This window comes from Brachyistius frenatus, unplaced genomic scaffold, assembly GCF_029030835.1.
Source record: "Brachyistius frenatus isolate BFR_SWC_R1_liver_20210118 unplaced genomic scaffold, ASM2903083v1 Contig_15, whole genome shotgun sequence".
Lineage (NCBI taxonomy): Eukaryota > Metazoa > Chordata > Actinopteri > Embiotocidae > Brachyistius > Brachyistius frenatus.
Genome location: NW_027210614.1, coordinates 2,075,300 through 2,089,851, shown reverse-complemented (window position 1 = coordinate 2,089,851; position 14,552 = coordinate 2,075,300). Strand labels below are relative to the sequence as shown.

Sequence of the window (14,552 nt, the reverse complement as noted above, 5' to 3'; positions counted from 1 at the left end):
TGTATTGATTTGAGCCTCTTTTCACTCAGGAGGCCATCTCTGAAAAAGCTATGACACTCATTTGACCCTTTAGGCAGCGTCATAGAGCAGAGAGAGATCTGTTACTTTGTTGTGTTCACACGGAAAGGATTTGGTACATATGAACCTTTTACAACAATTGTGTGCAGTTATAACATGATTTATTAACTGAGAAACCTTCAGCTGCTGAGAGAGACTTTGAGTTGAGGTTGAAGGCTGTATGAAATGCTGGTAAATGGATCATGAGTTAAGACTATTTTGTACTTTAATAAGTTTCCAAGGTCTGTAACTGATTTTTAGCCTCAGTTCTAATATGTTGTTTGTGAATGATCAACATTTTTTTTCTTTAAGGAGTCAGCTCCTTTTCTTCACATCCAGTCTTTCCACATGTGACAACCTTCAAATAAATTACACTGAACAGTCTGTTACTTAAATAAGAGTTGTTGGTTTTTTTGCTACAAAATGAGTAAAGTTGTTTAACACTTAAAAGCATCACTGACAAAATTGTTTGAAATATCAACACTGCACGCTTTCTATTAATAACTTTTAGATTAGATCTTTTTACAGACATGTTCTGTATTTCGACCAGACACCAAAACCCTGATTTACAAGATATAGCAGTACTGTCACCGCTTTGCTCCGCCAAGAACCTTTCACCCTTCCTTATCAATAGAAGTGAGTTGCATTGATGGGAACAGATCCCTCAGTATCAGAGAACAACTGTCCACCAAATGGTCTCTTCTGACTGAAAAATAAATGTTCATGGTAATGAGTTTATCCTTTAAAACTGGGCCCCGGAACGACGAGGAAGCATTGATAGGGGCAGGACAGCTGCTGTGTCAATGTCGATATTGATCCAATGTCCATCACTTATTGTGAGGAGATCAAACCCCCTGCCCCCCCGTGGTCCTCCCCCTTCTCGCTCTGTGAGCCTTTATTCAGTGGCAGGACCGCAGCCCAGCTGTGATGTCCAAAAGAAGAAAGAACGTAATAAAGCGCTGATTTGGTCACAGGGAAACTGCACTCTCACAATGACCAGTGATACTTAGAGATAGATCAGAAATATGACTGATCTTTACTAAATGTTTAAAACATTTATAGAATAGGACCGATCAAACTACTTTTGTTCACAATAAATTTGTCATTGATCATGCAGGGAAACCGATTTTTTTGTACTGAAATGTGTGTTTTGCCTCTCAATAACTCAACGACTGCAGTTTATTTGTTTCCCCATACAAAATTAAGAAAAAAGTAGATTCAAGAAGAATAAATGATTTCATCGGTGGTGTGCCATCGTTTTCCTAAACATGATTCGTTTTTAATTTGTAACTCAGGTGTAATCTTATCCAGATAGTGAAATGACCCAAATAGTTTGAAGATTCCTTTCAAATTAAATGTAGGATCTGTTATCTCCTTGAAGAAATGTAAAACTACATGTTAATATAAACGTAAGTTTTATACTGAAAAATGATCAAGAATAGCCTCAAGATATTTTCGAGTTAATCCAATACATAATGTTGAAATGACGTCAGCTGCCACACTATAGATTTTTAACACACACAACTGATAATCTATTTGCTTGTCATGTGTCCCATTGCAGTGCTTGTACTGTATTACATAACACAATAATTGACCCCAGCCTGAGATTAGGTGGTGGGCACCTTTCTTACATAACGTGGGAAAGTGAGAGCCTGACCTCATTCATGCTCAGCAAGGTGCCCCCCAGGGTGTTTGATTAATCAAGGCTTCAGTTTCGGCACATGCCAATATGGCACAGTTTGTGGGTGGAGGGCTGTTCGGCCTGCATGTGAACTTCGGGTCAAGCTCTGAGGCCGGATCAATGGAGCAAAAGCCATGATCAGGTTATGAATGTTGGTAAGAGTGTGGGTAACGGGGAGCCAGCTTTCTCAAGACCTGCTGCCATTGGCTGAGGGCTGTGTCTTCCTGTGACCACACATGCCCATCCCCACTGACCCCAGAAAGGTCCAAAAGGCCGGCCTGAATCATGCGTGACCTTTTCTCTGACCTCTTTGGAGAGAAGGGGGTTTTAGTGCCCCAATGGGGGGTTGTGGAGAAATTAGGACTGTGGCTCTTCAGCTGAGTCACATAAAAAGCTCCAACTACAGAGATGTCGATGATTCCTCTCCACACGCTGCTCTCATTAACAGCCAACAGTACACATGAAAGAGTGCCTCATACAAGCACACAGATTTGTTGGGAATATGAAGTTTGAAATAAATCACTTGGTAAAACCTATGAAAAAAGATGAAACGGTTGGAAATGAAAAAGTCGATTTCAAAAACAAAAATGAATGTTTCCCTGGCAGCATTATTCAAAGCAAAGCAGACTTGGTCCTCATATGTCATTTTAAAAGTCGGGTGATGGCTTCAGGAAGACTTGGTGTGGTTGAACTCCCCCAGGTGGAACAGTTCAGTACTACAGACGCCTACATCTGACCAAACCACAATAATGTACCTGGATCAGTGTGCGACAACCAAAAGAACAAAGCAATATATATCTCAAATAAATTCAAGGATATTCTGAAGTGAAATATCAGAATGAACTGTACAACAACCGTACTGCTGCATGCCTCTCTACGGCACTCACAAGTTCACAGCGATAATATCTTTTCTACTGCTGCATGTTTTGCACATCAGAAAAAAAAAACAGCAGCAGCTGAATAAGTGTGAAAGTTAGACATGAAGACAGTGAATAATTGTGTTTATATTCCTTTATTTTTCAAATATATTTATATTCCGTTTGTTGTGCTATACTCTACGTCATCAAATTGGGATTTAACAGCTACAGTTAATTTTGTTACATATATTATATGTTGCATGTATGCCGTTCTTGTAATGCACTTATAGGTGTTATAATAACATCATTTGATATATCAGAAATGATAATAATTTCTCTTCAGAAATACATACAGGATATAACAGTACATTTCCATTCAGAAATCAGAACATCAATAACCACAACTGAATTCTACAATACGTTACAAACGAAGGCCTTGGTATCTCATTTTAAATATAAGTGAGAGAATGTGCTTATTTTCAGCAATGTTCACATGTAAACATTCAAACATGTGCACTTGAAGCATGAATCATGTTTTTAAAGAGAGATTTAAGCAGTCCGCAGGTGACAGATTGGCAAAGATTCAGACAGTTCAGAAGTAAGACTCATCAATATTAACAAAGTGCTTCACTTTATAAAAGCATAAGTATAAAATTGTGTTGTCAGAGACAAGAACCAGCCCACAATAACTTCCTTTATCAGCGACCTGTAAACATGGCAGGTAGTGTAAACACGTTACCATTCAGAAAAGTTTAAAACTACTGCTTAAGTACAGTTACTTTCTTACAAAGGTATTACGAGTGATTGCTCATTTTGAAAACAATAATCTGTACAAATTTTGACAACCAACAAAACAATTTTTAAAGTTGTACTCTTAAAAATAGAGCACTGTGCGGCAAGTAGAAACCCTTGATGAGTAGAAGAAAACAAAATGGTATCGTTCATTGACAAAAGGCAACAAAAACATAAAATTTGACATATTGAATGCAAACTGTGTAAAGCCAGTCTGTCTGATAAGATTTTTGCAAAGCTACTACCCAGGAGATATAACGTGAATATACATGTATTTACTCTTCTGGTACATAAACAGTCAGTGTTGAACTTGAGTATGAGGAGCTATTGATCATGGCTGAACCACAAAAAAAGGATGCGTAATGTAGAGCTGCACCAAGAACCCCTTTTTTTTTTTTAAGCCAATTTGACAGCTTTGAGTGACAAGAACAGTTTTATCAACAAATGCTTCATCAGTTTGTAGAAGGCAGCTCTATTCTGCATGTATGATATATTTCTGTATTATCAGAGAAACTCAAAAATCAATCATCTAATGTCAATATGTACAATAATGCATAGTATTTTAGCACAATCTCACACGGCATGCAGTCACTTCTTTGGATCTGTGGACGACACAGATGCAAACTACAGTATAATTAGTTTAGCCTTTTACTGGTCCTGGTATTGGTACATCACTACCATAATAATTAATTAATACATTGATACACTTTGTTTAACTGTAGTCGCTCAAATTTGTATGAAACCTGCACAGTTTCTGCTACCAATGCTTTTGAGGTCCATATATTTGGGATTCACGGCATCAGACTTTCTGAGATACTGGAATGAAATATGTAAAATACAGAAAATTTACAGTGAAGGAAGTAAATAGTCATCATGTCAACACTTTTCTTATAAAGCACAGTTTCAATAAAGCAGTTCAGATTAACTTTTGACCAGACATCGGTATTAACTCCACATAGACAAAGAAAACACAATATTGCAGTCCATAAAAAAGTTTTGTTTAATAAAGCAGAGAGGCAAAAAGTATTGAACACACAACGGGTGTGTTCAGACTTGGCCGGTTCGGTTCGACTGAAATGACCTCAGTGCGAAGTGTGATCGCTGCCATCCGAACCGTCACGGCACCAAACTAGAGGATCGACACTCCTCGTCTGCTTCCAAACGATCTCCGGTGCAGTGTGACTGAATAATGAATGACGTTGCTGCAAAGATCCAGTCAATCACACAACTTAAACCTGACAGAAGGTTTGCAGAAGGACCGAGATTCACAAGAAAGTCCCCCTGAATCTTTAAGATTTGCTGACAGGCTGTCCAGAAGGACAGACCAAAGTCCCACCAGCACTGTGAGCGCCTCGTTTCTTCATGCGGAGCCTCTCGAGGGTGTCATTGCAAACAAGCGCTTCTCCACCAGATATTAAACACATTTCAGTCAACGTGTCCAGTAACTGCTTTCCTGTATCCTTTCACTCTATTAAACATTATGAACTGCAAGATTATGATTTCCTAATCTGAGTTAACTCTAATATCTGGTCAAAATTTCATTTGAATCACTGTATTGGAAAAATATTGATTGAAAAAAAAAGTTAAGGTGTTGAGTAGTTGAATAACAAATTTTGTTTCATCAAAATGTTCTTGCAGTTGGGTCCATGTCATGTTTGAATGGGTTTTCAAAAGTTGAATGGAAAAACTTTGAATGGGATGGGATTTAAAAGGTATCAGAGACACAGGTTGTGAGTGTTTTTAATCCGAATGTTAACCTTGAGAGAGTGGGAGTCTTTAGCCTCCAGGGCCCTCTCCCGTGGAACCAGCTCCCTGCTTCGGTTCAGGAGGCAGACGCCCTCTCTACTTTTAAGATTCGCCTTAAAACTTTCCATTTTAACAAATCTTATAGTTAGGGCTGGCTGAGGTGAAACTGAACCATCCAGCAGTTATGCTGTTATAGGCCGAGGCTGCTGGGCACTTAGCTCCTTTCCTCTTTCTCTTGAACTCTTTTGCATTTATATGACACCATCGCATCTCAAGATCGTCAGGCCTTCTCTCTCCAATAGTTTTGTTTATTGTCTCGATGCAGTTCCCCTGCTTTCCCCTGCATGTATCCCTGACCCTACAGCTGCATGTGTCTGGTCTGTGATTCTCTGCTCTCGTCTCATCCCAACAGGTCCAGGACGATGAGCCTGGTTCTGTCAGAGGTTTCCTCCTGTTAAAGGGGAGGTTTTTTTTCTCCCAGCTGTTGCTCATGTGGTAATTGTTGAGTTTCTCTCTATAATGTTGTAATGTTCTGTTGTAAGGACTTTACTATGCTAAGTGCCCTAAAATAGCATGTTGTGAATTTGGGAATATACAAATAAATTAAACTAAACCTTAAATTAATGACTTTGCCAGAATGTGTGTGATTGTTACGCCCCATGGCCGACTTTATATTCCTCACATGTTACTATGTGGAGAAGAGTTTAGGTGATGGGTTTCCAAAAGGAGCAACATAACAGCTCTCAAAGTCTCACAGGGACTGATGTGAGAAGCTGAGCATGACGTTATTAAGATTCAAACCAAATTAAAGTACTGATCTTTAAGGTTGTATGTTTTTCTCATGTACTGTATAGTGTGTATTCACATTTTCTATGATACTATGATTTCACAGAGTCAAGTTCTTTAAATATATAAGCATCTTAACAGAACAAATAAGAGTGAATACACTTTTGAGCAACTTACAATAAAGAATCAAATAATAAGAAAACCTGATTTGTAAACTTTAGAACACGGAGAGTGATAGAAAAATACCTCCATCACTCCAGATTTGACGTCCTTCCCCCACGTGGGCCCCAACAGAGGACCAAAGTGAAGGTCGTGTGGCTGTCCTTCATCTGTCACACAGCTGGCAGGTTAAGACCTGAGTCTGACGCACAGCTTGTTTTTTATCAACGTCACCACGTCGCGCTGCTTGGCTTTAACCTGACAGCAGGTAATGTCATTTCAGATCATTTAATCCACCCCGTCGAAGCCTTGCGCGTTCTCTATAGCGATGTGAAGTTTCTCCCTCAGCTCCTCAAAGGACTCGTAAGGAGGAAGGTCCAGCCGGTTAAAGCTTTAGGAGGAGAAAGTAAAGACAATCAAGGTTGAAATCACCAATAAGCAGGTGTCATAAAAATGTGTATTTGAAAGAATCAATGTCTTTTTAAATACTGGGATGTCACTGAAGCTGATGACAGCATTCAGTGCTTCAGTTGCAGACAGAGAGCTATGATGGCGTCCAGCCACTAGAGGGCTTCCACCTACTGTGCACGAAGATATATTATTTTGTACTGGCCCTTTTTTTTTTTAATGTCAGCAGTCACACAAAACCTCACTGTAAGCTGAGCTCAAGACAGCAGAGTACATTCTTGGTGTCAAGTGCCAATCACAGGCTGTCTCATCATTTCTCTGAACTCCTGAAGCCCTTTACTATCAATACATTAAAATTTTTTTTTTTTTTTACAGACATTGGAGTCTCCACACATTATAGCCACGTGACAGTAACATTATATTATGTGTGAATGTTCCTCAGAGCTGTGATAAAACCTGAACTAAACCGAAATCTCACAAATAACCAACCAGTCAGCAGCGAGGACAGCAGGCAGCAACGTAAGCAACCTTTCTGGTACAATGTGCTCTTAAATGCTGGGACACACTAATTTACTGTGTTCAGTGTAAAGAAAGAAAACCCGAGTGAAGTGCTCACCACGTGTGGGCTCGGGGAAGTTTATCACGTGTTCCCCACTGCTCGATGGTGAACAGCTGTGGTCCGTTAGACCCTGGAAAATAAAACCACCAAACATCAGAACACAACAAACAGCTTGACTTCAACTGGAGTCAATTTACAAGAAACAAAAAGGTTCAACGCCACCTGCGAGTTGAAGACAAGTGTTAGAAAGGGACAAGATGTGAAGCAGGGGAATATAATTTATTTGGATATAAAGATAAGATGAAGGTGCAAATATTTGTTTAATAAATGGATTGAAGAGTTAAAAATCTGAACTGAAACGCAGACATGACATGACACAACAATGATGCAGTACGAATTACAAAAGGATCCACTGTGTTATCTCACCATAGAGTTCAGCGAAGCCATTCATTGGGACCCGGGATGTTCCCGTCACGAACTGTAAGAGCCGGATTCGCTTTTCTGCATCCATCAGCAGCACCGTCTATAACAACACAAACAGAAAACATGCCAGTAAATAACTAATTTGAAGCTCCTCTTAGAGGAGAAAACAAATCAATGCCACAGCTCTAGTTTATTGGCTGCAGATATGGAAAGTTGTCTTACTTTCCAAAACCACTGGATAACGACGTGGTTGGAGCAGTAGCTGTTCTTGTACTTGGTGTTCTCTCTCCAGTCATTCACATCCACATCTCCAAGACCACACATGAGCAGCTGCATAGGAAAAGAAAAGGACACAGATCATCATTCATCTTTCTGGGCTCTGAATCTGATCCGTTTCTGCACATCAGGTCAACTGAAAACTCACCTCCAGCTCGTTCTCATCAAATATCTTGATCAGATCTTGTGGTATCAACTCAAAGAATCCCTGAAACACAAAGATTAACAAGATTTATATTACTTTTGCATTTTTAATAACTGTACTGGTTACTATGTGTTAATTGTTACCTCCTTGAATGCAGTCATCTGCTTCTGTATTCTGTTCACAAACCTCCATTGCATCACCAGACTGGCAAACACAAAACAGCAGATAAGCATCAAACCATAATTAGGCGTTTCAAAGGTGATAAAAGGTGTTTTTTTTTTTTTTCAAGAGAGAACTCTGTTCTTTACTGGATGTATTCCTTCTTGTTTTCATTGGTGATGACGATCTCTGCGCCGTCCGGTGTCAGTTCATGCTGGTGAGTCTGAACAGGACGTACGGATATTTGGGGTATTAATTACACAGAAAGCCACTTGTCACAAATGAATTGTTGGAACAAAGTCAACATGTTGAGCAAACCTGTCCAAACAGCTCTTCGTCAATGGTGAACCTCAGGTCCAAGTCTGTCGGGTCGTTCTCCAAAATCCACATCAAGGAGTTGAAATATTCACTGTCCTAAAAACAAAATGGCAAATTTAACTCAAAGAAGGTGTTCCAGATCATGTTTAATTTGAAGATCCATAATTACAGTGAAACTCACAACAGACTCCATATCCTGCAGGGTGATTGGCTTCTGCAGCATCATCTTGTAAAAAGGCCGTATGAAGAAAGCTTTGAAGAACATAAAGATGTCAAGATCCACAAAATCCTTTTGGCCTCATCGCTGCTGCTGATGTCTTTAAAACATGTACAAAAAACTGTATGCGATCAGGTGGTACTCACCATCGAGGAGTTTGCCGTGATACACGGCCATGCCGGCCACACGGCCGATGAACTTGAAGTAGGACAGGTGGTCCTCATTACATAAACCTGAGTTAGGGTTAATCTGCAGAGTGTAGTTGTCCCTGGAAGACAAATCAGATCACAACTAACACAAAGTGGCCTCCAGCAACAAATATTCCTTCAACAGCTGTTTTAGCCTGAACATAACTACAGTTCTGTTGTGTGCTTTACTGTTGTAAGAAATACAAACGGGCTGTATTTCCACTGATGTTCATCTTTAGTAATGCAAACTGCCTTCAGTGCTCCGTGAAGAGCCTGATTCAAACTCATTTTTCATTTGTCAATAACAAATTTTTCCAGACCAGACTCTGACAGTCAAAGAAAGGATGGACTGCTGCAGTGTAAACAAAAAAAGAACCTCACATTGAGTCTGACTGCATGGTATTTCCAGTGAATCAATATAGACTTTCCAGACCATTATTGGAGCCCTGGATGCAGATTGTCTGTCCTGAATGTCTTTCATATTCAAATAAATAAAACCATATTTTCTTCTCTGTTAGTGTGGGCTGTCTATGAAAAGATCACCTTTGCTATCTCCGATTGCGTGTAACTTTATCTCCACAGCTACATGACATCAATCGGTCATATATCAATTTAAAAACAACAGGGAAAAATAACAACTGAAGACAAACAAGTACAACACAGACACCAAATGTTGGAAACTGTCAGAGAAGATTTAAGCGTGTCTGAACTCACGTGGCAGAGTACTCGAACAGTCCGTAGTACGGGTTGAACATCTCCCTGGACATGAGGAAGAACCACTCTCTGGCCAGGCCGCCGTAGTCCAGTCCTTTCTCTCCCTCAAACTCCACCCACAGCCGTGCCTTCAGCAGGTCTGCCCTCTTAACCGAGAGGATGCGTCGGTAGGAGTCCTCCAGCACTGCATTTCGTCTCAGCTTCATCTCAAACCGGTTCGGGATGTCAGCCTACAGGAGAGAGGTTCAGTGTTAAGTTGTCTTTCATGAGGTCAGAGGTATCAATCAGAGTTAGATTTGCTTTTTGGGGACACTCACCGGTTTCTTCAGCTTCTTCCTAAAGTAGTCATACTTCTGTTTATAATCTCTAGAATAAGGCACTGCCTGTAATCAACAAAGGACAGTGTTCAGTGACAATAAATCAATCCTAACCTAAAGACCTACACAGTGGTCGATAGTAAATATTTACAGGAAACCTTTAAGCTATAAAAAGAGAAGGTTATTCTTTTAAGCCGATATCATGTTACTGAAGAATAAACTGTCAAATACAATCTATACTCACTGGTCCAGTTATCGCTGAGTTCTGTAATCTGGGATCATCCCATTGTGTGGTCCTGGTGTCTATGAAATAAAATACATCAGAGGCCATTCATTCAGAAGGGAACATATTAATTATTGCCAGAGTCCAAAAATTTGCAGTTTAAATAAATAAGAGTCATACGCACTGTGATCTATGTAGAATATCCTCCCGTCAGTGTGGACCCTTTCCTCCCAACCAGGCTACGAATAAAGAAAATATCAATAGGATTTAGACGACACAAAAGGCAGAATTATTAGCTCGGATTATATGTTATTTTATGTGATTTCTGCCTGACATTTAATGCCAAAGTTGATACATTTCTTAATATCGATTTGCTACTGATTTTCTGTAACTGAAGACTTTACCGGCAGAGCGCCGAGATCAGCCGGGTCGAGTGAAGGTCTCTTCCTCTTGTTGACAGGAATCTTTAGCCTGGGATCTTCCTGTTCGGAGGAAAACAAACAGGGTGTGTTTCAGTCAAACAGGAAATGCTGACACAGGAAATGCTGCTGACTTTTTGTTGTACATTTTATAGGTTGCCACCATGACACATACTAGAATAAGTTAACTTGGCAACTGACATCCTTTCTTCTCGTGAAAATAAACTATCCGTTTGGTCTTTCAAGAGAAAATCTGAAGGGTTTTCTATTCCCTTCGTTAATTTGAGCCTCTGGTGGCCATTAGAGAAACTGCATTCCCAGGAGGGTGAATGTAAAGCTACGCTCAAAGTTCTTTTCTTTCTGCTACTGTCTCACCCAGGTAGTCGTCTTCGTGTTGTGGTCGATGAAAAAGGGTCTTCCACTGGGAGCACTGCGAACCTCCCAACCGTTAGGCAAGAAGCCAGATTCATACGTAGCCTCGGGGCTTGGAGTGTGCTGAGGAGACTCCTCGGGCGGCAGAGGCAGTTGAGGTGGTGGAGGGTTTTGGGGTAAACCTGCACTGCTATGTGGTGGTGGTGGTGGTGGTGGTGCTGCTGCTGCTGCTGCTGCTGCCTCTGTGGTTTTCTGTCCAACAACAAAAATACACCAAGATGGTTTTAGAACCATTAAAGATGCACTGGATGGGAAAATGAAAAGAGCAAAACTAATTTGGGGTTAAAACTGAATCTAAAGGAACTAGATTATATACAGTGAGGGAAATAATTATTTGATCCTTTGCCGATTTTGTTTGCCCACTGACAAAGAAATGAACGGTCTATAATTGTAATGGTAGGTTTACTTTAACAGTGAGACAGGATATCGAAAAGAAAATCCAGAAAATCACATCATATAAAAGTTTGCATTTGATTGTGTGAAATAAGTATTTGATCCCCGACCAACCAGTGAGAATTCTGGCTCCCACAGACCGGTTAGATTAGTCCTCTCGCTTTAAGAAAGTACTTGTTACCTGTATAAAAGACATCTGTCTCAACTCGTTACCTGTATAAAAGACACCTGTCCACAGAATCAATCAATCAGATTCCAACTTCTCCACCATGGAGACCAAAGACCTGTCTAAAGACGTCAGGAACAAGATTGTAGACCTGCACAAGGCTGGAATGGGCTACAAGACCATCAGCAAGCAGCTCGGTGAGAAGGAGACAACTGTTGGTGCGATTATTGGGAAATGGAAGAAACACAAAATGACATGGATCTCCTCGGTCCAGGGCTCCACGCCAGATCTCGCCTCGTAGGGTATCGATGATCATGAGAGAGGTGAAGGATCAGCCCAGAACTACATGGGAGGAACTTGTTGGGGCGGCACGGTGGTGCAGTGGTTAGCACTGTCACCTCACAGCAAAAAAGGTTCCGGGTTCGAATCCGGTCCTGGGCCTTTCTGTGCGGAGTTTGCATGTTCTCCCTGTGCTTGCGTGGGTTCTCTCCGGGTTCTCCGGCTTCCTCCCATCATCCAAAAACATGCACCTCAGGTCAGGTTACCTGGCGCCGCGCTAGTGGCAGCCTGCTGCAGCATCTCCCCCCTGACAGCCCCCCTGCTGTAGTGAAGAAGAAATTTCCCCTCGGGGATTAATAAAGTGTATCAAATCAAAAAAAAAATAAATTAATGATCTCAAGACAGCTGGGACCACAGTCACCAAGAAAACTGTGGTAACTGTACGCCGTAATGGATTAAAATCCTGCAGCGCTGCAAGGTCCCCCTGCTCAAGAAGGCACATGTACAGGCCCGTCTGAAGTTTGCCAATAAACACCTGAATGATTCAGAGAAGGCTTGGGGGAAGGTGATGTGGTCGGATGAGACCAAAATCGAGCTCTTTGGCATCAACTGGACTCGCCGTGTTTGGAGGAAGAGAAATGCTGACTGTAACCCCAAGAACACCGTCTCTGTGATTTTCTGGATTTTCTTTTTGATATTCTGTCTCTCACTGTTAAAATAAACCTACCATTATAATTATAGACCGTTCATTTCTTTGTCAGTGGGCAAACTTACAAAATGGGCTAGGGATCAAATAATTATTTCCTTCACTGTATAGTTGCCACATTGTCAGTATACATAGGTATCAATAAAAGAGCCCACTGTGCACCTGAACGAGGGGTCGTGTCCACGTAGTGGTTCGGCTGTTGTGGTTGACATAGTACCGTCTTCCTTTACTGTCCTGCTTCTCCTCCCAGCCTGGAGGCAACCCAGATGAGGTGGGAAGCAGCTATTGAATGGCATAAAAATCAATACTTAAAACGCCGAGCTCGATAGTCAAGTTACCGAATATCTAGCAAAGAAATATTTAACCTGACTAACACTATTTCCTCACTTCTACACCAAAGGAACTGACAGACGCTGTGACAGAAAAGAATATACCTGAACACTGAAGTCTGTACACTCAAACAGCTTCAGTCTTATGCAAGACATATTTGGTTAAACCTATGAAGGAGTGCTTTCAACAGAGGGAAAAACTCACGACAGGATGAACAGGATGTTCCTCTCCGGTTGAAGTCTGGGCACTTCCGCTGAGACTGGAATGGCTTGAATTACCAGCGTGATCCTGCAGCAGGAGGGAAGGATGACAACAATGATCACTTGGCCATTCGTGTGTACATACCTCTCTCTCTCTCTGAGTGGAAAGCTCATGGTTCACATGAATGAGATTACGAGTCTCTTCCTCTGGCTTTCAGTAACCAGAACCTCACGCTGCACAGAAGATGACTCACCGTCTGGGAGGTGCGCTGCTCGTCAGCTGTGGCCCCTGAAATGTGAAGGTTTCTCAGCTCGTCACAGAACGGGGCGAACTCTGCAGGCCCGTGGGGTGGAGGCGACATGAGCTGGTTATTACTGTGGTACAAGGTGGATTCGTCTTCTGTGATGATCTCCCAGCTCTAGAAGACGAGAGAGAAGAGACGCTAAGGTTAAATCTAACAACAGCTCTGCCAGAAACCCTCTGCTGTTTTATTTTAGATTAACTTTATTCACAGCACTCCAACACACCTTCTAAAATTAGACGGCATTTAAGACTTTAGGGATGAAATGATAAAGTACGGAAGCACATTGGTGCCACGCCAGAAAAAGAAGAATGGAGCAGTGTCACGTGATAAATATCAAGAGAAAAGTTCTGTTATAAGAAGATATTTTGATATTTTCACTTTATTAAAACATACAAGTGTATCACATTATTTCAGTAAACTTATCTTGTTATAACAATATGCTATTTATCTTACTATAATGTGAAATGTTTCATATAAAGTGATAACTTGCTCTCGGGCTGAACTGATATGTCCCTCCTGCTGATCGATGAGAAATGAAGCTACATCCAGACGATTGGACTCATTTTTCTTTCCGTACAACCCCATGCCTTTTAAAATCCTTTTTAGTGTATGCATCCTTCTCATATCATCCAGTGTGCTCAATAACAACACAATCTCTTCATGTCTCAACCTAAGCATGAAGTAGCGCTTAATCAAATAATTCAAACAAGCCATATTGATCCGTTTATCACTTCTCTGCAGCATTTCAATCAAGGCTTTCACCTTCTAACGATATGTGTTACTGTAATGTTTCACACTAACAATATCAGTTATCAGGTTATTATGACAAACATTTTATATTACGATATCTAAGATAAATAGTATATTGTTACATTGTTATGACATAATAAATGTATGTGTCATAATAATGCAGAAGTATCTTGTTATAATATAAAACATATTTTGCTATGACAGTAAACCTCTCACTGTATAATGTGATAGTAATCCAGTTTCTAGTTCTGGCGTGAGGGCAATGTGCTTCCATAATAAAGTCCCGGACTTATTTGTTTAAATCTCTTTCATAGTAAATGTTGGTGTTAGTTAGAGTAATGTTAGTTTGTTTAGAGTTCATGAAAGTGGGAGTTTAATATGTTTATGCCAAAGCCCTGAGAGGACGAGTCAGAACTCCTCAGCTCCAACCAGCACTGCAACACCTGGCTCCAACATGGCAGACTTCTCCAATCTCATTATTAAACGCAGTGCTGTGTGTGTTACATCGTTAAACCTGCAGATTTTTCTGCCATCGCGCAGTGGAAAC

General features: G+C 40.8%; 1 protein-coding gene and 1 pseudogene across 3 annotated transcripts in view; one reads left to right on the top strand and one right to left on the bottom strand.

Annotated features, from left to right (window-relative positions):
- Positions 1-2,734: 2,734 nt before the first annotated feature.
- nedd4a (NEDD4 E3 ubiquitin protein ligase a) overlaps positions 2,735-14,552 on the bottom strand; it is a 30,682-nt gene continuing 18,864 nt past the window's right edge. For 2 of the 3 annotated variants that reach the window (XM_069693544.1, XM_069693542.1), the window contains 19 exons: positions 13,205-13,369; positions 12,955-13,038; positions 12,583-12,702; positions 10,820-11,068; positions 10,430-10,507; positions 10,210-10,264; positions 10,047-10,105; positions 9,803-9,868; positions 9,486-9,715; positions 8,730-8,851; positions 8,548-8,618; positions 8,367-8,462; positions 8,198-8,271; positions 8,033-8,093; positions 7,893-7,952; positions 7,691-7,798; positions 7,472-7,568; positions 7,103-7,175; positions 2,735-6,469 (listed from right to left, as the gene is read on the bottom strand). In XM_069693544.1, the coding sequence (XP_069549645.1) occupies positions 6,367-6,469; positions 7,103-7,175; positions 7,472-7,568; positions 7,691-7,798; positions 7,893-7,952; positions 8,033-8,093; positions 8,198-8,271; positions 8,367-8,462; positions 8,548-8,618; positions 8,730-8,851; positions 9,486-9,715; positions 9,803-9,868; positions 10,047-10,105; positions 10,210-10,264; positions 10,430-10,507; positions 10,820-11,068; positions 12,583-12,702; positions 12,955-13,038; positions 13,205-13,369 (1,971 nt within the window). In that variant the 3' untranslated portion in view covers positions 2,735-6,366. The remainder of the gene's footprint in view (positions 6,470-7,102; positions 7,176-7,471; positions 7,569-7,690; positions 7,799-7,892; positions 7,953-8,032; positions 8,094-8,197; positions 8,272-8,366; positions 8,463-8,547; positions 8,619-8,729; positions 8,852-9,485; positions 9,716-9,802; positions 9,869-10,046; positions 10,106-10,209; positions 10,265-10,429; positions 10,508-10,819; positions 11,069-12,582; positions 12,703-12,954; positions 13,039-13,204; positions 13,370-14,552) is intronic. The other variant, XM_069693543.1, reaches the window with a different exon arrangement.
- Positions 11,412-12,435, top strand: LOC138617966 (uncharacterized; annotated as a pseudogene).